Raw genomic sequence first — 24,792 nt, 5'->3', positions numbered from 1 at the left:
TCACAGTCACCCCATAGCAATTAACCTCAATATTTATCAGAGGGATAAGCAGCACAAAACAGATATACACAACAACAATATATAACAACCTTCCAGCCTTCTCTTTACATCTCACACACACAAACACACGTTTCCTGCATTATTTCTGCTTGGTGAAACGTGAAAGTAGACATGCCTATTTGTCAGTATTTATCATTGTTTCCCAACAGAGCAACAAACCCAGTTGCTGTGCAGTGGTTGTGATCTAGGAGCTGTAAGTAGCTGAGAAGGTACAGGGCAATTTAGAATAAGGCATGTCCCCCTTCACACAATGACGAACTGCTCCTGTCTGTGCGCTTCGCTCGAATTAAACCAGATCCTTTCCACTGATAGCATTGTTTTAAAAGCCCACAAAGCACCGATTCATTTCCACAAGAGTGGCTTCAGCCGTCTCTGCATTAGCGGCACGCAACCACAGTGATGCAGGAGATGGTCAGTGCCGAGTGCATCCAGCCATCTGTCCAGTTCAATACATGAACATCCCACACACATTTTAGGTTTCATCTCAAAGTAACTGCCACCGCTGAAAATACAATCACTTCTGTACGTTTCAGGCTGAGAACAGCCAGTCAAAGTGGCTCTAAAGTTGGGCAGGACCAAGCGTCCAGCATGTGTTCTGCTTGCAAGTCATTGCATTTCATGTCTGGTTCCATTTGGATGTTATTTAAAGCCGGCTCACACTAAGGGTCAGCGACTCAGCCAGCATACGCTGAATCCAAAGTTCATGCTGCCTGCTGCGCTTCACATAAGTGGTTCTAACAGGAGGCGACAGACACAGTGGCCAGGGAAGAGAAGTGGACGACAGGGAGAGACGGAGAGGGACAGACAAAAATCAGAAAGACAAAAGGGGGAATTAGTATATTTATGAGAGAGAATGAGGATGGAGTGGAGAGAGACTGCCCTATCCACAGCCAGACTCAGGCTTGATCTCATTGGTTGCAAAGAATCCAATCACCTCCTTTTACTTTGCTCAGCTCAACTTGAGCCTGATGGCCTGGTGGGGACAGCGATTCCCTGTTACGTGAAAATGTAGTGTAAATGTGAAAGGTGAAAAGTTCAGCTACAGATTCAGAAGCCCTCACAATAGCCCTTCATCTGCACACTGTTATAACCTTAATACACAATAGGGAAATTAATATAGAACCTGCAGGGCATCTGAAGGGCATTTAATACTACTCAAACTCAGCACAAATGAAAAATATAACAACAACAATCTTAAAACGAGAGCAGAAAATAAGACAAACCTTATTTGACTAATTTGTAAGACTGTATGTAAGATAAATATTTCAACATATAAAAACAAGAGGTCCTAGAATGTAGTTTAAGTGATCAGCTAAAATATTGCAAAACATGTTCTTTAATAAACCTACAGAAGTGAGTTGATCTTAAAATAAAAAAGATTTGCATGAATGGGGATGCTTCTGTAGAAATGTTGAAGCATGTAAATTAACAAAGCTGAAAAGGAAATAAAATGTATATTTTGCATGATTTTGCTATGATTTTACCATGTATTGTACATGACAGTGACTCTCTAAAATGCTCCTACTGTACGGTAGCATGTCAGAACACAGCTTTTCCCTTGCATTTGCTGATCCATAATACAACTAGACAAATACATGTTGTCTTTCTGGTGTTACTGTGCTCCAGTCTTCCTGTCACAGGGTGACAAAGTAACTGTCTGGAATGTACACAAACATATAGACACACAAATTCAGTGTTTCAATTCTTATTGGCATCAGACAGAAACTACAAAAAAATGACAATTGAATGAACAGCATGCCTGTACCTGGGTTCCTGCTTTCAGCTCAAGTCACCATGTGAAAACAGAGATGAGAGGAGACAGGACTTGGGGAATAACAGGATGGGTAGAGTGTGAAAGCCACTGGAGACAAGAGGCCATTTTTATACAGTTGTGTGTGTGCAGAAATTATACATAGCTACACATCATATAATGGAATTTCACATGAAATATCGATATAACTTAAATTAAATATTACATTACAAATGTGTGTGTGTGTGTGTGTGTGTATATATATATATATATATATATATATATATATATATATATATATGCTGTAATTACTTGCACTTTTATTGACACAGAACGAAAATTTGCTGAGGGGGAAACTGATCTTTTTCATGTGTTTACATCGTACCAGTTTCCTGCTTCCATAAAATCTGTGATGTGTCTGTCTAACCCAGTTTATTTCAACTCAATTTTTTTAAATTTGTCATTAAATATTCATTAAACAACATGAAAGCTAAAGATATTGCTTAAGATATTCGAACACTGTCTTGATGTGGGTTTCTAACATCAAGGAAGTCACTTCATCAATTTGGTATGGATTTCTGAAGCTGCCCTTTAATCACGACACCGTTTCCACACATAGCTTCATACTGCCCATTACTATTCACCAAAAAAAATTATTCATTTATTTCTTCAGTAGAGCCTTGTGACGCAGGCTAGAATTAATCTCTGAAGCTGAGTGGGATTAAAATGTACTACTGCATTAAAATACTCAATAAACTGAGTGAGTTATATTATGGACTGACTGTTAAGATGCGGTCAAATGATGCAAACGGGTGCTACGAGAGTGTGCTGATCAGCTTGGAGACATCTTCATAGATTTCTTCAACACATTGCTGAATGTTTCTGAGGCACATGAAGACCCAACTGGAGCCTCAACACCACCTCCACACCAAGAAAGCCCACCTCCAAGTAGAGAAACGTGTACAGCTATATACTGCGTATACTGTTGTACTGACGATAAACCAATCTTGAATGTTTTCATGATGTACAATAAAGAGCAACCTACACATAAACAAAAGAGAGAACTTAATTTCAGATAAAGTTCTTTATGAGCCCAATGGCAAAGACTAATTTCACACAGGCTATTTTTCTGAAAATTACCATTGATTTCTAAAGCACATAATGAAGTGAGCAGCTAGAGTCAGTGTGTCATTATTGAGCAGAAAGATTTTTAACCATAGATGACATCAGGTCAAGTTTGGCAAAAAAAAATAAAATAAATAAAAATCATTTTGAGAAAGTGTCTCTGCTAGTTGGAAAACATATGCGGTGGCATGGTTTTAATTGGCATGACTATGATCAGGGTGAGGGCAGCAGAGTCTCAGAGCTGTCGTTTCGTTGTATTAACATCAGGACGCTGTGTTTCTCTGGCTATTTTTACCCAGGACAGTGGGAGGAGCTTCATTATGGAGCGGGGTCAGGAGTTCAGCACAGGACTGCCGTCAGGCTGCAGACACGCAAGCTCTCGTAGTGGGAAAAAGAGAGAAAGAGCGAGAGAGAAAAAAAAGAGAGCCCAAGCCTCTACCTAATTGGATTTAATGAGTGATTTAACAACACAGCACAGGCCTATCAAATCAAACTGCTACTGTCCCCGCCTCTTAATCGCGGGTCACTGCTTTGTAATTTGAATGCGCCACTAGCGCCTCCCTCAATCTTCACCCTGCTCTCGCTCCCTCGGTGAAAAACACGCACACAATAAACTGCGTATGCAGAAAAGCTGATTTACCACACCTGCATACACCGTTCTAAACGCAATTAAGCTTAAAGGTCAAATAATAACGCAGGAAGAGAGGCTTCATCTGTCAGCAGCTGCAGGGGAATTATTACACAGCGGGGTGAAGTCGCGGAAAAAGACAGACAGGCTTCCCCTCAGTAGAAGAAAGAACACAGAGATTAAAGGAGATTTACAACTGTGGGCCAACAAAGCAGATTTTTAAGTCATAATTCTGAAAGCTGATTAATTATTGGGTCAAAGGAGAGAAACGTGGAAGGCTAAGAAGTGGGTTGGGATGCGGCAGCTTTCAGAATGATGTTGTCGACCTTTTTGTTTTGTGTCACTGTAATTCTACATCTAACTAATATATTATTGTTGGAACATGCAGAAACCATGTCCTTATATATGCTACCATTTATGTAATGTATTACAAATAACAATTTACTGCACAAAATCCTAATCCAAAACCTAGTCATTATAGTTGTTGCTTTTCTTGTATTATTTCAGTTTAAATTTTAAATACAATTTGGGTCTTCAAATGTCTCAGTTTTTGCTAACAGAAAACTTATTGAGAATCTACTGGTGAATTGTTTACTGTTAAATTATGAGAAACATGGCAAATAATATATATAAATGTGTAATATATGCAAGAATCTTTATAATTTTATAATTATATAATTTATAATTATTGTGTCTATTAATGTCCTCTTCAAGAAATAATCATAAAATATAAAGAGCTGATCTCAACTATAAAGTATTTCTTAAAATATGTCCTTTTAACAAACATACTTACAAAAATAATTCTATGTGGTTATCTTTGTCCATGTAATGTTATACAGTTATATAACTACAGTTTTCATTTTAGGATCAGTGGTTGATGTACATATGTATATGTATCAAAGTTATTTTAAAAACAAATTGATGTCTCTGCTGCACTTCTTCTGGAATGCACAAGCAAGTTATACATGGACATTTAAACAGTATGCTCTCTTGCACTGCGGACTTGCATTTGTTATTTATCAAGCAGAAGCCATTGGTTGTGGCTGAGGTGAAAGGGCAGGTCGAGGTTGGGTCGAGGGCTGGTCGAGATCCTACAGCATGGCACAGACCAAGGTCGTCTTTTGTGACAACAGGCCGAAACACCCATATTCTTCCAATTATTCTATTTTAATGCAGTTACTGTGTAAAGTTGAAATGACTCTGAGGTAAAAAAAAAAAAAAAAAAAAAAGACTGTTTAATCCCATAGAACCATGTTATAAACTGTCGGATTTGAGAATTCTTGTGCACAACTGTGGTCTGGTTACTGCTATCCCAAACCCTAACATATTGCCATTTGGAGACAGTTCTTATTCGCTGATCAAAGCAGAAATCCCATCTGACACCTCAGGGGCAGAGCAGACTATTTTCCACACAAACAGAAAATAATCAGTCGGCTTAATGCTTCTGCTTAAATTACGGTGCATTGGACCGGGAAAGATTATCTTTCTGAAGATGTCAGGAGCGCAACTTGAAACCAGCCAGGCTCCATCATAATAAGCCTGGCGGTTACAGTTGTGTTATAAAAAACTCAAACCCTCAACCTGTAATTACAGACAATTAACCTGTACAGTTTAACACCAACGTAAATGAGTGTCTGACATGGGCTAAAACTAATGCTTATTTTAAAGTAAAATAAAATGTATTAACCATCATTCATTCACTTTAATTACTGCAAATTTAATGTCTATTGTATTTTTGGAATGAAATGAATGTAGATATGTGGTATGAGTTTTGAGTGTAAGAACTGAAGTGGTCAAATCAGACCTGTCAATCACTCATCTGAAACTTGTTTCTTTCTTTCTCTCTTTTTTTCCCGTGGCCCTTTCAAGCAGAGTGGCACAGCCTCACACACTTTTCCACTCTGCCTCCCAATCCCATCCTCCCTCCCTCCCTGACCAATTAGAAGCTGGTTCACTGGCAGGGCAGTGGGTCACGCCATTCGCTTGATTTTCACACTGTTTCCCTACTGAATGGCACATCACGTTAATCAGGGTTAACAAGCGGGCACAGTGAGCACGGCTCCCGTTGGCTTAGCACGGTGCACGCTGGTGACACAGATGGGACGATGATCCTGGAGCCTGTGGGGGAGGAGCGGCGAGGGAGGGAGGGTTATGGAGGGAAAGACACAGTCCCACCACAAAGAAGCAGTCAAAAAAAAACCTGTAAAATCCAGAGAACACTCTTGGGTGTGGAACTCTTGACCTCTTTCTTTTATTTAATTTATCTATTTTTAATTTTATGAATAAATTAAGAAATAATTCACTTAAAACCAGAGCTGTATGCCACCTGTTGCTATGTCCAGTCAGAGAAATAAGCTGAAACTCTGAACCTAGACCAAGGCATTCAGTCTGAGGTTCTTTCTGAATGCGGTCTGAACAGGTCTTCAAGCAGAGATGGGAAATCCAAAGCACATGACATGCCATCAGCCACCAAAAAACATTGCTCAAATGTCAACCCCACACAAAGGCTTTTCACAAAGAAGAAGAAAAAAAAAAGACAAGCAAATGCATTATTTTCTCAGTGTAAATAATTGAACATTATTTACCAGGTGAACTTTTACCATGGTGGCAGCAGGATTTCTCCTTCTAAAAAGGTCTGCAGGGCGACAGTTAAAAGTTTCCAGTGTGGATGGCAGCTTTCAGCCATTACAGGGAAGTCAGGAGCACTTCCCAGCCTGCATGGCATCGCTCACCCCCATCAGCCTGCTATGTTTTATTCAACGAGAGCTTCGTTTGCAGTGACGGTTGTCTACTTCACAAGTTTCTGAAGAACCTCAGCTATGGAGAGACGGCTGATGAGATGCTTTCACTATCTGATTAAAAACATGTCCTGACACTCCATTTCATCTCAATATTTCATAATCTACAGATTGCAGAGACTTGGGCTTTGGGGCAGATGTTGAATCGGTTGAGTGGGCTGTTATTTGGTGTAGTTGGGAGGATTCCATTTGAAATGGTACACTGGTGTTAATTGGGTCTTTTGGTGAGCCCGGATACCGCTCGCTGGTGTGCATTCTGGTACGAAACATTTCAGAAATTCTGTAAAGTAGAGAGGCTTAGCTTCTTGACGGATACTCCATTGTGGATCCTCATGGTTGTGCCAAGCGGCACATATAAAAATGTTATCTTCCCCAATTTTACAAAACCCTCCCCCTGACAAACGCGGTCAAACTGCGGTCATGTCAGCAGCATGAGCTGGCAAAAATTCTCTCTCAACCACTCCACCCCCTTTGGCTTATATGAATACCAAAAATGTCCCCAAAACATTCACTCATCCTTTGTATGAAGCGAGGGTTCATCTAAAGTTCATGTGCCACCATGGTGGATTTTCGAGGCCATGATCTCTCTCGTCTCTTAACCTGATTTGTTGTTGATGTTGTTGACAATGTTGATAGGACGTTGTACATTGGCCGCCACCCACACACCCGTTGACTGTCACCTCGGCCACCGTCGACAGTCGATGCACACTGCATGACACGTGACCTCCTCTGAACTTCCAACCCCGTTAGACAGGTCACTGCTCGGTCAGACTCTCGCTGGGGGCCAGAACCAGGTCCAGTAAAAATCATAACTCAAATACTCCACGATCCCATTCCCTTACAAATCCCCGTCACCCACCCCAGCCTGCATTTCCGAGTTCACTCAAAGGCCACAAAAGTGCCCCGCCTTTCCCAAAATATGACACTATCTAGACCAAGAGTCTTCAGGAATGAACCACTTTCACCCTGCCTCACCATTGGTCCAATGAAAAATCATCTGGGGATCAAGAACTGCACAGATACACAGCGCCCCCTTTGTATAAAACACAGTTTACCTCGAAAACGATTCACACTGCTAACGAATTGACAGATACCACTCACTTCGATAACTATGCAGTTAACATGTTTATAAAATAATGAATGTGAAATTTGTAAATACTCAAGAGTTTGTATTTTTAAAAATCACATTCCATCACTTCAGCCCTTTCTCAGACTCACACCCCAATACAGCTATAGCATTTAAGTGTTTCTCTCAAATAATTGTAAAAGTGACTGTCATAACCCAAAATTAATTCTCTAATTTAAACGGTTGTTATTCTGCTATTCTGTTAGGCGATTTATTTGTATCTAAATTTAATTGAGTAATTTTTATGTGTGAGACAAAGCTTCTTTGCATCATAGAAAGAAGTAATTACATGCTTACAGTACCAATAATTGTAAAAAAAAAAAAAAAAAAAAAGTACTGTGTTCACAATAAAATGTTTATGATAAATTATATTTATTGTTGTAGTTTAACATAAAACCCAGACAGTGTCTTATGTGACACTGTATTTTTTGGTGTCAAGCCTGGATAAATGGGAGGGTTGTGTCAGGAAGGGCATGCGGCATAAAACTTTTGCCAAATAATTTATGTGAATAACCAGACTAGGTGAGCGGTGTGGCAACCCCTAACGGGAGAAGCGGAAAGGAGATGACATATCATATGTTATCAAAAGATCATAATATTAAAGAAAAATATTATATCTTCATTGTTTTCTTCTATAATCCTTTCAAAAATCCATAAAAAAATCATTTATTACTAAAAAAGCTGGAAATGGGTAATTGAATAATATTAAGAAAATAAAAATTACAACAATAAAATGTATTATAAAAATGTATTTATATGATGTGTTATTTACTATTTTTTGTATAGCTAATACACAAATTATAGTCTGAACTGAAACACAAAATAACATTAGCAAAATATTACATTCCAATTTTATTAAAAAAACATCAAATTTAACAACAAAGTTAAAACATCTTGCTGCACCTCTCTCTCCTGTGCTATATACAGAAATACAAAATATTGCATTTAAATAGACTGGCTGGCTGGCTGCTCATCAGTTTTCCTTAGAACTGTCTGTCGGTTTACAATTTTTCATGATTTTTTTTTTTAAAAAACATGGTCAACATCAGCTACATACATTTTTTTTTTTTGCACAGTCCAAGAACGTTGATGAACAAAAAATTGGCTATTAACGAGAAGGGGAGCAGCCTAAAGCTAAACCAGTCTTTAGTAACTCATTAATAAATACTTCATTCGTTGTGGTTATTTCATTTGATCTGAAATGAAATTATGAAAATAACCCTTCTTCAGTTTTCGCTTGAGGTCTGTGTCTTCTGGAGGGTGATTGCGCCCTCTAGTGTCAATAGCTGTCTATATAATACATGTAAAGTCTATATTAGTCAATTGAACAGATTTAAATCACTACTGTTCTCATGGCCATGCCCACCTCCTATGCATCTATATTTAATATCCTTGGATGTAGAGGCGCAGCAAAATATCAGCAGCTGAAAAGTACAATTCATGCTTTCCCAGATAAGATGTTGAATCAATCTGTAATATGGTACAATGGAAAGCTTTTGACAATTTTACTCCGTATTAAATATAGTGATGTCTATAATTAAGGTGACTCAAGCTCCAGGCATAAAGGACAGGAGCGCACAACAGTGCACTGATTCTCACCAGTCAGGTGACCAACTCCCATGATTCAATCATTCCTCAGAGTCGTTCGCATGTTCAACCACTGGAGGTTCAACAAGCCGGTCATAAGAAACAAACATCATGATCTGTGGGAAAGAAAAAAAAAAATTAATTTACAAACATAAAACACTGTGCTAAAAGCTAATCTGGTTAACAGGTGAGCTGCAGGAGAAAGAAAAGACTGAATTCTGATGGGAAAAAAATTGCATCCACTCCTGGAGAAACACAGCATATATCACTGCTGAAAAAAAAAGAAGCTTTTAAACAAAAACCAGCAAGTTAAGCAAAATGATACAGCTCTTTACAGCTAAAGAATAATATCCATAAATCCAAGACATTAATAACTTGCATTAATAACTTGTTGATTTTCTTTCTTCATTTGCCAGCAAAAAATCAAGTTTAATCATCTGGTAATGTTACTCACATCCTTGCCGAATACTTGCAACCCCTCATTTTTGAAGGGCCTCTGGCCTTTATCTTACTTTGAAAATAACTTTCCTTAGTATCTGACAAAATAAATGTAGTGTTGCTATTAACTGACTCTGGTCTAAGAAAAATATGTAGACCAACACACACTCTCTCACCGTCAGCAGCACAAGCAGGGCCATCATCACTCCCAGCATGACATACAGGTTATTGGTGAGGCCTCCAGCCCACAGTGGACCACAGATTGTGGCCAAGCCCCCGATGGAGCGGCGGACACCCTGACTGAACCCTGGAGGAAAAAGAGAACTCATGTTTCAGGCTTCACATGAGTTTCTGAGAGAACATTTTTAAATTCAAAGCAGACCTCAGTTTCCTACTGAAAAAAAGACAGTTCAGAGAAAAGAGACTAGCAGGACTTTTAATGGAGAGACATGCTGCCCGATGTTCTGCTGAAGGCATAAATCACAGAAAATGTGTCTCTTTAACTCCAGCTCTTTAGCTGCTGCCATGGCCCTGCTGAGAATTCAGCTAATTATCAAGCCTTTCCTGAGCTCAATCTGCCAAGCTACAGAAAAGAAAAAAAAAGTGGTGTACCCTGGTGTGGCCCTCCAGGACAGGAGAAGCCAAATTATAAAAGCTGCCCTGTTTGTGTCTGTGATAAAAACAGGTGAAAAGCTTTCTTCATGCCAGCTGCCCCTGAGTAAATGCAGATCATTCTATAAAATCTATTTCATTTATTTAAATGATTTGACTGGCCCACATAATTTACATCAGTATTATTAATTTAATGAGTTCAGATCTAGCTGCATATAATTCAGTGTTAAAATCTTATTGTTCAGGTGTTCAGTGTACAAATTAATGCATAACAGATTTTTTATCTTATTGTTTGCTTTTTTATGTTGTGTCACGGTTGATTGATTCAGGCAGGGTTTCTTCCACAACAATGTAACAGATGATTAATTTGACGTAATAATCAGTAAGCTGGAGAGAGTAGATCTTCACACAGTAAAGGTCACACATTCACCTTGGAAGTGTGACAACAGCCCCTCAATCTCTGTTGTTTCGGCCCAAACGGGTACATCAGGGTGCATCTGAGGGGAGCTGCCACTAGTGCTGCTACTAACGGTGATTTTAATAATCGATTAATCTGTCGATTGTTGATTAATCAGAGAATCAGATTTTTTACAAATTAATAAAAAATAAAAGCAAAAAAACAAAAACTCAAAAACAATCAAATAAAGTAAAAATGGAAGTGAAGTGATTGTCATTGTGAAACACTGCAGCACAGCACACGGTGACACAATGAATGTGTCCTTTGCTTTTAACCATCACCCTTGGTGAAAAACAGTGTGAAATGGGGAGATCTGACCACGCATCACGTGTGGTTTGTTTTAGCATGCGCAAAAAACGCACACGTAGCGCGTTTTCATGTTGAGCACGTGCACAGACCAGGCGGCCTTAGGAAACCAGCTTTATAAATGGCGTTCAAAGTGCTGCTTTTTCTTGCTCTTAGCGTAAAACCATGCGTTAAAATGCAGCCGAATTTGGCCCATATGGCCTTGTATCTTTCTTCTACCTCCACTTCGATTTTTTTTTTCGCCTATGAGGTGGCGAACTCTGCAGGCATCAGTGAGCGAGAGAGACCAAGTGTGTTCACTCCACTCTGCACTCAACTAAAGTATTTTTTTTAAATAATCGAATGTCTCCGCATCGCATAACACAAAGAATCATTTATGAAATTCATTGCCGACTGTTTAGTGATCGATTTTTAGCGATTTAATCGATGCGTTGTTGCAGCCTTAGCTCCCGCATTGCAAATGTCCATCTTACAGAGAGTGTTTGTTCAAGGGAGATCCATCTTCATCTTTTCTTCAATAAACTTTTAAAAGACCTCTCATCACATGACTCTCAAACCCAACCAGGTGAACCCAACAACTGCAGTCATGAACAAAGATTGTCTCGAGTGACTGACCGGGAGAAATCAAATTCATCTCAACATCTGCAGGGGATTAACATTTAGAGGTAAGCTCCTGGTCTTAAATCACACTGGCACTTCGAGGAAGTGCCAGTGTGATGAAGATTTAAATACTTGATCACAAGAAAGTGATCAAGTACTTAAATATTGTAGTTTCTCGTCTGGATTTTTGTTTGTGTTTGCAATGGTAAAAAGAACGTCAAAGGCCACAAATGAGAAAAAAGTAACAGAAGCACCTAATGTTGAAATGAGTCATATGGTCTGTAATCTCAATGAATGTGATAAGTTTTCTGAGGTTGAAAGACACAACTGCAAAGATTGGTGATAAATATGGTCTCACAACAAAGTAAAACACTGTATGGTCACTTGAGTGTGCAGAAAGCCTGGGGAAAAATTCTGCATATGAAGAGAAACTGCACTGGTCGTTTGCAGTTTTGAGTCAGCTCCAAAGCACAAGCGAGGTGAAGCGGGACACGGAAGCAAATAAAAAAAAAAAAAAAAGCTTAAGTGACAGAAATTGCTTAGAACATTGTATATTGAAACTCCAGTTGAAAGACAGTCACACTAAACTAAGGGACAGAGATAGGTAGTTGTCAAGATTTCAGGAGCAAGTGGCCAGGAAACAAGATGCGGCAGGTCTGCCACAGGGGGGTGAAGCTACGTTTGTCCTGCCCCTGGATGCTGGAGGAGTTTACCTCCTTTTACCTGCCCTCTCCAGCATCTGACTCATGTAGGGAGGTTGGGAATGTTAGTTCCTGACCCTCCTTTCCTCTAACAGGGAGAAGCACTGCCCCCTGCCAACGGGAAGACTGTATCCAGACCTCAACTCAATGTGATGCACTGTCCCCGCACACTGCTCCCCAGGCGCCAGTCATGGCTGCCCACTGCTCACCAAAAGGTGATTGGTTAAAAGCAGAGGACACATTTTGTTGTGTGCAGTGTTTCACAATGACAATCACTTCACTTTACATGTTATGCTGCATATGATAAATCCATTTAATTAATACGATTTTAAATGTATTTACACAGATTAAAGCATGGACATTTTAATGTTCCTACATAAAATTATATTATTTATAATGATAGTATTTTTGTGCCTAATAGCGTTGACAAAATATAAGCCCTCAGCTGCAAAAGAATGAATTTAATAATATATACACATGTATATTATGTATATATATATGATGTATAATATATATACATCAAGGGAAACTTTTCAGACTCATGACAATGACAGTTATACATTGTGTGATTAGGCTGGGAAGTGTACTTGAGGTGCTAGGAAGTGTACTTGAGGTCCAACCTTGAGTTTTCTCAGCTGTGACTTTGGAGAAGAGAGAAACCTGGGCCACAGCCACGAAGGGCAGGCCAAGCACCTGCAGGAAAACACCAGCGATGAACTCTGACAGCTGCCACGGGAAAGAACCTGTTACAGAGATACACTGATTATAATATATTCAGATCAATCTGTACTTGCTCCCTTAAACCTAGAGTCGTGGCCAAAAGTTTTGAAAATGACACAAATACTGCTTCTCAAAAAGTTTGTCGTTTTGGTGTCTTTGTGTCAGTTGTTTCTGTGGTGTAAAAAACGTTTTAGGTGATCCCACTCCCTTGGATGAGAAGCAGGTCCACACATAAATGGTCTCAGGTTGCTTTCCTGTTGGCACGAGACAGGACTGATGACAGCGCTCACCTTTTCTTCTCCGGACTGTCATTCATCCAGATTCCCCAAACTATTGGAAAGGGGCTTTCTCAGAGTGGAAGAAGGGGGGCTTCATCAACGACTTCACCCCAGTCCTCAGCAGTCCAATTCCTGTACTTTTATTTTATCGGTCTGTCCTTGATGTTTTTCTTGGAAAGAAAAGAAGTGGCTTCTTTGCTCTCCTTCTTGATACCAGGTCATCCTCCAAAAATATTTCCCTCACTGATCGTACACCCGCCTGCTGTCATTACTGAGCAAGTTCTGCACTGGTGGCACCCCAATCCCACAGCTGAATCATCTTGACGCTTGTTGGACTTTCTTGATCCAATAAATGGTTGATTTAGGTGCAATCTTAGTAGCAGCAATATCCTTGCCTGTGAAGCCCTTTTTATGCAACGCAATGACGACTGCATGTGTTTCCTTACAGGTAGAGGCAGAACAATGAGTTCAAGCATCGCCCTCCTTTTAAAGCATCCAGTTTGCTAGTCTAACTTAATCAGCATGACAGAATGATCTCCAAGTTTTGTGCTCCTCAACACTTTCACCTGTGTTAATGAGAGGATCACTGATAATGATCTCAGCAGGTCATTTGTGGCAGGGCTGTAATGCTGGAAATATTTTTTTATGCAATTAATTTAATTTTCATGGAAAGAGGGACTTTGCAATTCAACTGATCACTCGTTATAACATTCTGGATTAAATTCCCATAATAAAAACAGAAGCAGCAAACTTTGTGAAAACCAGTTTTTGTGTCAAAACCTTTGGCAACGAATGTAAGCATGGATGCACAAAAGCTGTGCTTGGTTAGTGTGAAAATGTCATAATACTGCTCACCAGCAGGATTGGCGAGGAAGATGAGGCACCAGACACAAGAGATGTTGGAGATGATGAGGCCCACGGCGAGCACCACCCTCTCAGCAACACGCCGACTCAGCCAGCGTACGAAAAAGAAGCCAGCGATGACTTCCACGCCACACACACAGTACATGATACTGTTCTCTAGCTCCCCGAAGTTGAAGTACTTCTGAGTCAAGGGAGTCACCATTGTCTGAATTGCACAAACACACACATCCACATTCAGCATAAAAAAGCACATGAGGGATTCAGACAAAAGTGAGAACTTAACATGGTGGACTAGCGGGTAAGGAAGCAGACTCATAATTGGAAGGTTGTTGGTTCAAACTGCTGCGGTGCCACTTAGCAAGGTACCGTCACCACATACTGTTCACCAGGTGCCTTTCATGGCTGCCCATCGCTCATTAAGTATGAGGACACATTTCATTGCGTCACCGTGTGCTGCAGTGTATCACAATGAACAATCCCTTGACTTACAATCAAGGTCCCCTGACATTTGTTTTGCTTTTATTCATGTCTTAGTGGTCCCCAAATACTATATCTGAAGTCTGTTTCTGAAATTCAGCCTTGGTATCCAGTCCCACAATGAGATTTCCCCAGGACATGCCATTTTGGTGTATGTAGCTTTAAATGCTAATGAGGAAGAGAGTGACATAGTTGAGGGGCATTCACCATTCACCAGGGGCATTCACTATTCACCAACCACATTGTTTGAGGCAGACAGGAAGTAGCGTTGCCGTTTTTCCAGAATAAAAAAAAATTCCCTTTGTGACGACATAAGGGGACAAATTCCACATCTGGAGGTCTGAGCTGTAGCTCTGTGAACGACGAAGAAGAATGACCAAATAACTTTCATATATTGCCATTTCCAGCCTCTACAGGACCATAGACAGGCTAGGGGAACTCGTTTTAACGTTAAATCATCTCATATTTTCATGTCAGGGGACCTTTAACATAAACTTTAGGAACTTTTTATGTAATCATCATGCAACACTGAAACATAAGAGCAAGAAAGACCTGCTGAGCCCTGTGAGTGTTTATGGCCACTGTTTGGAGGGAATGTGAAAGGTGTAGATTGTGGTTGCGTTTACCTCCAGTGCTGTCTGGTTGAAGAGCGTGATGAACTGTGCTGTGAGCAGGACAACAACTTCCTCTTTCAGGAACTCTGTGTGAATGGGAAAATAGCACCATTGACAGACTGTGATAAAGTGAAGTGATTGTCACATGTGATACACAGCAGCACAGCTCACAGTGCACACAGTGAAATTTGTCCTCTGAATTTAACCCATCACCCTGAGTGAGCAGTGTGCAGCCATGACAGGCGCCCGGGGAGCAGTGTGTGGGGACGGTGCTTTGCTCAGTGGCACCTCAGTGGCACCTTGGCGGATCGGGATTCAAACCGGCAACCTTCTGATTACGGGGCCGCTTCCTTAACCGCTAGGCCACCACTGCCCCAAAAGGGCCGCACTGCATTGGCCAGGAAATGAAACCAGGTCTCACGCTTGGCAGATGAGAATTCTACCACTGAACCAGTAATGCTTAGAGACTACTACACTAAAGCAGGTTAGCCAACACCACTCCTCTCCTAGTGAATGTAATTGCAGCTCTCATGTTACTGTTACCAAAGCAGGTGTAGCTGACATTTGTGTGGTTTTCCCTAGCTCTTACCTCGGCCTGCAGCAAAACTCTTGAGTGGACTTTGTGGTGGAGAACCCGAAGATGATAAGCGAGGCAATTTGCCGTTTGCGACAGCTGGATTCCCGGTGTGCTCAGTGGAAACTGTGCCATAGTAGCCAGAGAGATCATGGGATCTCACCAATGGCTCCTCCTCTTCATCGTCACCATCTTCCTCCTCCTCCACAACAACCCCCACTACATGCCTTTGGCTGGACTCGTCTTGAGGAGGGAGGTCCCAATACATGAATACCACTGTCAACTCCAGCAGGATCCACATAAAACACATGAAGAGCTGAGGAGGAACATCAAACATTATTCATAATTGAAGAATTTGTATCACCAGGGTACTTACACATTTTAACTAAATAATTTCAATTACTTTTCCATTACTATAAGGGACATAGTCACAGATTGGAATAGAATGCACATTTGCACATTTCTGCATTTGCTTTGGCAAGAGCTATCTCTGCTAGATATAATCATGATTTTACCCCAGGAGAAGTGTACTTGTTGACATCAAAAGGGCCCAGTTGGAAGTCAAAGAGTCTTAAGAAGAGGTTAAAGGCTGGACCTGGAACAATACAGAATGAGTGCAGGTTTAATTAAACAGTAACAAAGACAGCTGGAATAAAAGTACAGATACACACAAGGTTACACAAACTAACCACAATGACTGAACAAGACCAGCACTGAGATGGTTTAATGTGATCAGTTACATTATTTGTGTGTGTGTGTGTGTGTGTGTGTGTGTGTGTGTGTGTGTGTGTGTGTGTGTGTGTGTGTGTGTGTGTGTGTTGGGGGGATACCCTCTGGAATGCAGACTGTTCCAAACTAACCAACAAGAAGGCCGGCCTGTCGACAGGCCATGACAGCAGCAAAAACAGTGGATCGGTCTTCAGGGGCAGTGCTGCGAGTCAGGAGTCCAAAGATGGAGGAGCCAGCGCCAGTGCCAATGCCTGCAGCAACACAGAACAACAATGCACAAGTTCACACAGGCACCAGGGTCAAGTATCAAAGGAATGGATGTGATCATTACTAAGAAATGTGTGTCTCACCAGCGACCAGGCGACTGCACAGAAGAAGCCATTTGGAGTAGCCCACAAAGTACAGAAAATTACCTGAGATGGGAACAGGAAGCAGAACAAACAAGACTTTGAGGGGAAAAAAAATAAAATATACAAAACAGGCAAAAGGACAACATGTATGCTTGCCAGGAGAACAACTACAGACCAAATTTTGAAGGATCTGCCTTTTTTCTATGGCTGGGGCATTTCTCTGCGGGATTTCCGGAAAGAATGGAGCCCTGGTTATTTAATTAGTGAAGAAGGGGCACTTCCTAATGAGTGACATACTGTCCCGTGCATCGGCCAGCACACAACACCCTCTTATTCCTGTTCCGTTTTATAGGCCTGCAGTCAATTGATAACATAATTAATTTAAAATTGCTATCCTAATTGAGTTAATGTAGAAGCGGCAGTAGGAACTATGGATACAATGATATCAGGCAGTATTTTAACTTTTAAAAACAATAATGCCACAACCCCGCAAAGGTTTTAACAGTTACTGGAGCAGTCAATGCAATCGCTCCCTTTCACCATAATATTGTACATTATTGAACAATATTAAATTTTAACTGTATCTTTCACTGAATTTACAGCTGAAAGACTCACCCACGATCTCAAAGAGGTTGGCAAACAGAATGATCTTCTTGGTTGCACATGTCCGGTCAGACCAGAGGCCGAAGAGGGGGCCGGAGAGCAGTCCACTGAGACTGAAGGCAGACAGGCCCAAACCCAAGAAGTATGGAGCTGCACCCAGAGACTGCAGGTACTTCCATATAGTGGGCAGGATCACCGCTGCAACAGCAGAACACCCAATCACTATACAAATTATACATCTGCAAACGTAAAAAAAATAAATATACACATATTGCCATGGTACCATTGATAATGTAATCATTAATAAATGGATACTTTGTGCCGTATATATTGTGATTAGAAGAGATTAGAAGCGTACACATTTATATAACAATTTCACGTTTTATTTGATGCGTTAAAGCAATTTTATAAGATATACTTGTTAAATAGACGTAATTTTATGATTAATCATAAAATCTTACCATACTCGATCCCACTGAAGAGGAAGATCAGTCCAATTGTGAAGAATGTCAGCTTCCGTTTGCGACGGTAATCCATTTTTATTGATTATGTAATTGCTTGATTCATTTGTGAACTATCGTAATTTTATTTATTTTTTTACTTTTTCCCACAGCGCCTGCGTGACATCTCCACTACGATAATCCGTGAGACGCTGCATCCAATTAGTTTCTATCCATGGGCTGCAGCTTCGGACATGTCAGCGATCGCGCGAAAATGACTACGCCAAAAAGGATCGAGAGATTTCCCAGTTGACTAAAGGCGATTTGTTCCGCGCACGTCTAACCTGCTGTTGTTTTCGGATAAATAATGTCTTCTATGATCAACCGCAGAATACGAGACGCTCAGTACAGATAAACCTGTAAAGAATTAATTTCCTTCTTTACCTCTGCTGCCTTCTATAACCTTAGATGCCCACGGTGGTGCAGCGACAACGCAAATTCCTACTTCTTTACACCATGACGAGATCAGCTGACAGCGCACCGGCTTTTCCAACAGACTGTGGTGAGACTCGCGCCGTCAAATCGCTGAATACGTCACTTCCGGTGTACCCAAGTAACTACACTAATAGATTGGATTAGGGCACCGTCCGGTTGTAAATATATATTTGGTCGGCCTCTTGTTCTTATATCAAATCAAATATTGATGAAAGTTCTGTTTTATTCTGGGGGCATGTACTGTGGCCACCTGCCTGTTTTCACCTCAATTGTATGTCTCCACTGTACTGATCCTCCAATTTACTGATTCATGTCGATTCAGTGGCAAGAAACCCTATCTAATAGTTTTTTAAGGAGGCTGAAATGTAATATTTCTCAATCGTTTGTTCTGATAATTTAAAAGCTAAAAGGATTTTTAAGGACTGTTAAGGATTGTTCTTTATTTAACATTCTTGTATGAATCATGTTCCAATTAGTTTTTTATTTCCTTCAATTTTATTTGCCCCTCCCCTAATATAGTATTGTATAAGATTTATTTGCAGTTGTTGAATGTTATTGTATTTAGATGCTCAATCAAATTAATGTATCAGTTAATTTTAGTTACATTTTAAAAATATAGGATTAGATTAGATTAGATTAGATTCAGACTATTGTGCACGATAGTCCTAAAGATGCCCAGTTTTGAAAATAAATAAATACATTTCATGTTTTGGTAAAACCTACATGTGTTGTGGACATAATTGCCCCAGATGAAAAAAACCTTTGACCGAATTTTTACAAAATTCATAAATGTCTGGAAATATAATTAACCCTGAAAACTCTTATCATAATAAACGAATAAAATAAAAGATAAAATAAGTCGGAAATATTCAAATGTTTGTTGCGTTGCGATAGACCGTTCTGTAATTAACTATTTTGTGGAAAATAGTCAAGTAAAAGCGTATTTTCCACTATGCTCGAGGGGACGGTATCAGGATTTAAGCGCCCCATGTTTGGTCAAAACGGGTATTGCAGCTGTGTAGAAAATAAAAAATAATATGAAGATGATCCTCAAATAAATTATCAATGGAAAACGTGGTCCGGGTTTGGGCATGATGACGGCCCCGCCCTGTCCACCATGTGCACTACGCAGCAGACGTTCTGAATGAAGCGTTTGACTTTTATTTTGGAAGCTGCGGCCAGCACCCGGGACCGGGATATTAGTAGTTAACCCGGAAGTGAATCCCCAGAACTCCAGGAACTTGCGCCGTGAGCTAACCTTGCTCTTATCCACCGGCGACAATAACGTTTCACCTGACGTGTTTGTATGAATTTACTGATTATGTTTCAGTAAGACGAAAAAAACTCTCGTTATGATTCCCCGGAGCAAAGACGTCCTTGTGCGCATTTCTTTTTATTGGAAGCCTCTGTTTAATGGCAGGTTCTTGATTGTTACTAATACTCTGAGTGGCGGTGGAATGTTGGCCGTGGGAGATTTTATTCAGCAAAGCCGCGAGAAACGGAAGACGCCCGACAGACGTTGGGACTGGAACCGCACAGGTTAGACTGAGCGCCGAGTCACGCGTGTCGTGACAGCCCTGTCGTCTTTCGGTTTGGTGAAAGCATGGTGAAGTGGTGTGTCTGCCTCTCCCTAGGCCGGATGTTTGCGGTGGGCTGCTCCATGGGACCCTTCCTCCACCACTGGTACCAGTGGCTTGACAGGATGTATGCTGGGAGAGCTCTGGCTACTGTCTGCAGAAAAGTTTTAGTAGACCAGCTTTTTGCATCACCGGTCCTTGGTGCCTGGTATTTTATGGGTAAGGATATGTATGTATGTGACGGAGTGACATTTCAACCAATTTTCAATATGGGGAGTGAATATGTCAATATGTGGCCACAGAAATAAAATAAAATTAGACATCTGGGCCGAAGTGTTGTTCATTATATAATAGACTAACAATATAAGCAGACTGCTGTCATTGTCTGGTTCACAATGGCTTCAGTTCAGTAACAAAAGACAATTTGTGTTCAAATTCATTTTCAGGTCTTATCTGGCTTTAAAAAAATAATATTTTACTTACATTTTTACACACATAAAAAGCAAGCAATTTATGTTAGTCATGCAATTATGAATGAGGATATTTCAGGTTCATAGTTCTAGATGTCAAGGTTGGAGATTTTAGTTAAAGAGGATTACTTTTGATTAAAATTCATGATTCTCTATTATTGCTTATGACTGTTTTCATTCACAGTCCATTCAGTGACCTGTCATAACTGGTACCACACATGATATCTGCATGATATCTCTTATATGTAAGTGTATAGTTAGTTCAGACATTAACGAGGCCATTAATTCCTCCTCCCAAATGGCCAATGATCTCTGTACAGTATTTTCTGACTCGTCCAGTCATGCTCAGCTCAAATCTATTGCACTTTATAAAAACTGGGCTTCATCCTTATCTTTATTCAGTGGGAAGTGCTCTTAATTAAATATTGACAATTTTAGTGTTTAGTTATTCTGCTCATAAAAGTATTGATATTTAGAAAGGTTTTCTGTCTTTACTATGTAATCATTTTTTCATTTAATGTCCTTTACACATGAAGTTAATTCACTTCTGTAGTTCTCATTGCAACAGCATAATGAGTATATGTGTATATATATATATATATGTGTCTGAAATCTGTATCATCAAGAAGTAGCTCACGTACGTTTTTAGAGCAAGTTTATGAAACCTGGTCCCTTGAGGGATGGGCAGGGTGCAGATTTTGGGGGAAATCTCCCAAAAGTGGAAACAGCCAAATGTGGAAAAAAAGCTTGAGTTGATATAAAGGTTGTGCAAAAATGTATCTACACCCACTCTCCATGACCCAGATTATTCACCCCTGCTGTAGTGGTGGGGTTGCATTATCTCTTTGTCATGGTGGCATGTATTGTATAATTATTGTTGCAGGAATGGGTGTGATGGAAGGCCATGGTGTTGTGAGAAGCTGGACAGAATTCATGGAGAAATTTTGGGAATTCTACAAGGTAACCAGTTATTTTAACCTAGATGCTGTCAAGATGTTTTTTTCCTGTTTATTGACTGTTTTTTTTCTCCCATTTCATTTCATCAGGCAGATTGGTGTGTGTGGCCTCCCACACAGATGATAAATTTTTACTTCGTACCTTCAAGATTCAGGGTGCTTTACGTCAACACTGTCACTCTGGGCTGGGACACCTACTTGTCTTACCTCAAACATAGAGTACGTACACTAGATTTATTCATTTTGTATGATTGTATCTGTGACAGAATACATAGCCTTTAGGTACAACATGTAGAAAAAACAGAATTAACTCCCAATGATAATAATATTGCATTATTTTTAGTGTTAAGCTTTTGAATTATTTTTGTTCAACTGATTAAGTTTTTTACACAAAACATTTTTTTCTGAAACAGGATCTTTTTTATATTATCTGGTCTTGCATCCACACTGAAACTGCATTTCAGGGGACTGTTTACCCGTGTGGACTGCAAATTGCCTCTTTTGTGTAAATGCTGACCTACAGTCCCTGACAAATTCTTGTCGCTTATCTATTTTGTAGAAACACCTGCTATTAACCTGACTTTTAATTAATCAATTGGTGTTAGAAATAGCTCATATGAAAAGCTAAAACCCTACCAAATGATGTTTAATACATTGAAAAGACTGTTTCACTGAAAAAATATTTATCATTTAATCAAGACAGAAAGGTCAAATTTTGGCAAGATAATAAGTTTTTCACCTATACAGAAATTGAACAAATTTACTGCAAATACAAAATATGTCAGCAAATTAATTAGTGGTCCTGTGAGATCCAAACTTAATATCTTGTATGACTTCCATGAGTTTGAAGGACTGCATGCATGCGGTTTGGCAAGGATTCATACAATTTATTGATGAAGTCATCAGGAATAGCAAAGAAAGCAGTCTTGCATGCCTCCCAGAATTCATCAATATTCTTTGGTTTCGTCTTCCATGCTTCCTCTTTCATCCTATCCCACACATGCTCAATTATGTTCATGTCTGGTGACTGGGCTGATCAATCCTGGAGCATCTTGATCTTCTTCACCTTGAGGAACTTTGATGTGGAGATGGAAGTATGTGATGGAGCACCATCCTGCTGCAAAATTTGGCCTCTTTTATGGTTTGGAATATAAAAGGTAGCTAAAAATTCTTGGTATTTCAGACTATTGATGTTGCCTTCGACCCTGCAGATCTCTTGCCCACCCCCATACAGGATGTAACCCCAGACCATGATTTTTCCGCCACCAAACTTCACAGTTTTCTGGGTGAATCTTGGATCCATGCAGGCTAGAGGAGATGTCCTGCAATATTTGCAGTGACTGTGGTGTAATTCAACAGATGATTCATCTGAAAAATCCACTTTTCCAGCGTCCATCCTTTTAGCAGGCTGTGGGCCTTGGCAAATGTCACACGGTTATTCAATTGTCTTTGTTTAGTGCTGGCTTCTGGGCACTGATTCAGCCATGGAGGCCATTTGAGACAGAATTCGACAAACTGTTCTGGTTGACACAGGGACTTCAGGTGACCAGGTCTCGTGGAGCTCTGCTGCAATTGAAAATGGGCTGGCCTTGGATTTTTGAGCCAGTAAACGGTCCTCTCGAGCAGTTGTCTTGCGGGGTCTGCCTAACCTGGACTTGTCAAAAAACGTCTCCAGTCTCTTCCAATCTTTTTTTTAATCTTCTGTACTTGACGCTGAGACACATTGAAGGTGTCTGCCACATCAGCAGTAGATTTGGTCTTCAGCCTCTTGATAATGAACACTTTATTCTCAGGGTGAATCTTAGGCATGTTTTGCATAGGTCTAGTTGAAGTTGATGTGAAGGTCAAGTGTACTGGGGTTCCTTTTATACATACCTGAGACCTAACTGATCCATTATTAGTCACAGGTGAAGCTCATATGACAAGGCGAAAACACTTACGTCTTTGCAAAAATGGACTCAATGGGCTTTGAATATTACAATATTTTTGGACAGTTTGGTTTTGCACCTAAACATTATTAGAAAAGCTGTTGGGAATAAAATGAGCCGTTTGATTAGAAATCTTGATTAGAAATGTATTTCAGCGGCACTTGAGGTCTATTTGTACACAAGCGACAAGATTTGTCAGGGACTGTATAACCCCAAACGTGTCATACATACAACAACGGCAGATAACACAGCAGTTGTGCTGCAGCAGCTACAGAACCTCATAAAGCAACTACAAGAAATCCTTTCTGCGATGCACTTTTCTAATGTAAAAACATTAGAAATAACTGGAGAACTAGACGGCAAATTATGGAGAGCATTTTGGTTAGACCAGGTAGCGCCATTTACAGGAGGTCACCATATGGATGCAGTTTTTTTAGAAACTGAAAACCCATTTTAAAAAAAGTGTTCTCATGTGGATAGGGCAAATCTCTCTCTCTAGGGGGCTATATTTCACACATCCTGGAAATATTTTTCTCATTTATAATCATTACAGGAAGACCACCAGAAAGTCTCACAGACCACTGAACTTCAGTCTACGGATGACAGTAACAAGCCAACAGTTCCCATGGTAACAACAGCACAGCCCTTGAAGGAAAAGTTGTAGTTTTCACTGTACTCACTACAACACACCCTTTGTGGTCATGTCATGTATCTACATCACAACAGCTGTGATTGGTCCAATACATAGGTACCTCACCACATTCCATTCAACTTCAGATCATCAGATCTGATTATACTACTCTAGATGAGTAAATGCTGAGTAAAATTATCAGGGATGATGTTGGAGGTTTGGACCATCAATGGAATGTGAATTATTTTGCCTGTCAACCACAAGTTATGCAGCTTGTCAGTCTTATGTAACATGCTGCTGGTTCCTATTGTTTCCTATCGTCATCTTTTCATCATTTTCTGTATTTTTTTTAATTGGTCTGTGAGAATATGTTCTGCCACCCATAACGGGATGCCCTGCATGTTCTTCTAATCCTGTTCCTGGAGGCATCCCTGACAGAGAGCTTTTCTATCATTTGTTTAATTAAGAGCAACCTAATGATGTAAAAGGCAGGTTGAATGTATAGAAGGTTGGGAACCAACCCCCCTCTCCCTTCAGTGGATCATCCTAGTGAACTTGTGATGTCAATGTGAAATCTTAATGTTTAAAGTATGACGTTTTCCCTACCTTATTTAACATAAATTATTTTCTTAAAATTTGTATGTAATTACTAATCAGTCTTTGACTGGTTTTTATGGAAATCTAGACTAATCGGTTGGAGTGCCTTTGACATGACTGTACAATGACATTGGTACAGGCTGTTTGTTTTTAATTAAAGAAGATGTTTATGAGACTTTTGTTCATTTTGTGTGTGTTTCAAGTAGTGTCCTGCATTATGCTAGAAGTGCTTAATTCCCTGCGTAACTGAGGCACACTTTTATTATGTGTGGGGCTGCTTTACTGTTTGGCAAACAACATT

At 40.1% G+C, this 24,792-nt stretch overlaps 2 protein-coding genes across 5 annotated transcripts in view; one reads left to right on the top strand and one right to left on the bottom strand.

The window, feature by feature from the left end:
* The window catches only part of mfsd8l1 (major facilitator superfamily domain containing 8-like 1), a 38,627-nt gene extending 20,231 nt beyond the window's left edge, over positions 1 to 18,396 (bottom strand). For 2 of the 4 annotated variants that reach the window (XM_029000784.1, XM_029000783.1), the window contains exons 1-11: positions 17,859 to 18,396; positions 17,410 to 17,595; positions 16,795 to 16,857; positions 16,576 to 16,695; positions 16,231 to 16,310; positions 15,731 to 16,031; positions 15,154 to 15,227; positions 14,042 to 14,255; positions 12,809 to 12,931; positions 9,689 to 9,819; positions 9,087 to 9,190 (exon numbers count right to left, since the gene is read on the bottom strand). In XM_029000784.1, the coding sequence (XP_028856617.1) occupies positions 9,116 to 9,190; positions 9,689 to 9,819; positions 12,809 to 12,931; positions 14,042 to 14,255; positions 15,154 to 15,227; positions 15,731 to 16,031; positions 16,231 to 16,310; positions 16,576 to 16,695; positions 16,795 to 16,857; positions 17,410 to 17,595; positions 17,859 to 17,934 (1,443 nt within the window). In that variant the 5' untranslated portion in view covers positions 17,935 to 18,396 and the 3' untranslated portion in view covers positions 9,087 to 9,115. Of the gene's footprint in view, positions 1 to 8,320; positions 9,191 to 9,678; positions 9,820 to 12,808; positions 12,932 to 14,041; positions 14,256 to 15,153; positions 15,228 to 15,730; positions 16,032 to 16,230; positions 16,311 to 16,575; positions 16,696 to 16,794; positions 16,858 to 17,409; positions 17,596 to 17,858 lie in introns of those variants that run through there. The other 2 variants (XM_029000785.1, XM_029000782.1) reach the window with 2 other exon arrangements.
* A 1,133-nt stretch (positions 18,397 to 19,529) lies between these two features.
* LOC114802389 (mpv17-like protein 2) lies at positions 19,530 to 24,666 on the top strand. Its single transcript, XM_029001251.1, has 5 exons — positions 19,530 to 19,871; positions 19,967 to 20,128; positions 21,263 to 21,339; positions 21,426 to 21,554; positions 23,817 to 24,666. Exons 1-5 carry the CDS (start codon positions 19,685 to 19,687, stop codon positions 23,925 to 23,927), a joined length of 666 nt encoding a protein of 221 aa, XP_028857084.1. The 5' UTR covers positions 19,530 to 19,684; the 3' UTR covers positions 23,928 to 24,666.
* The last annotated feature ends 126 nt before the right edge of the window (positions 24,667 to 24,792 follow it).

This window comes from Denticeps clupeoides, chromosome 13 (assembly GCF_900700375.1).
Source record: "Denticeps clupeoides chromosome 13, fDenClu1.1, whole genome shotgun sequence".
In the NCBI taxonomy this organism is placed as follows: domain Eukaryota; kingdom Metazoa; phylum Chordata; class Actinopteri; order Clupeiformes; family Denticipitidae; genus Denticeps; species Denticeps clupeoides.
This window is presented reverse-complemented; position numbering and strand designations above follow the sequence as displayed.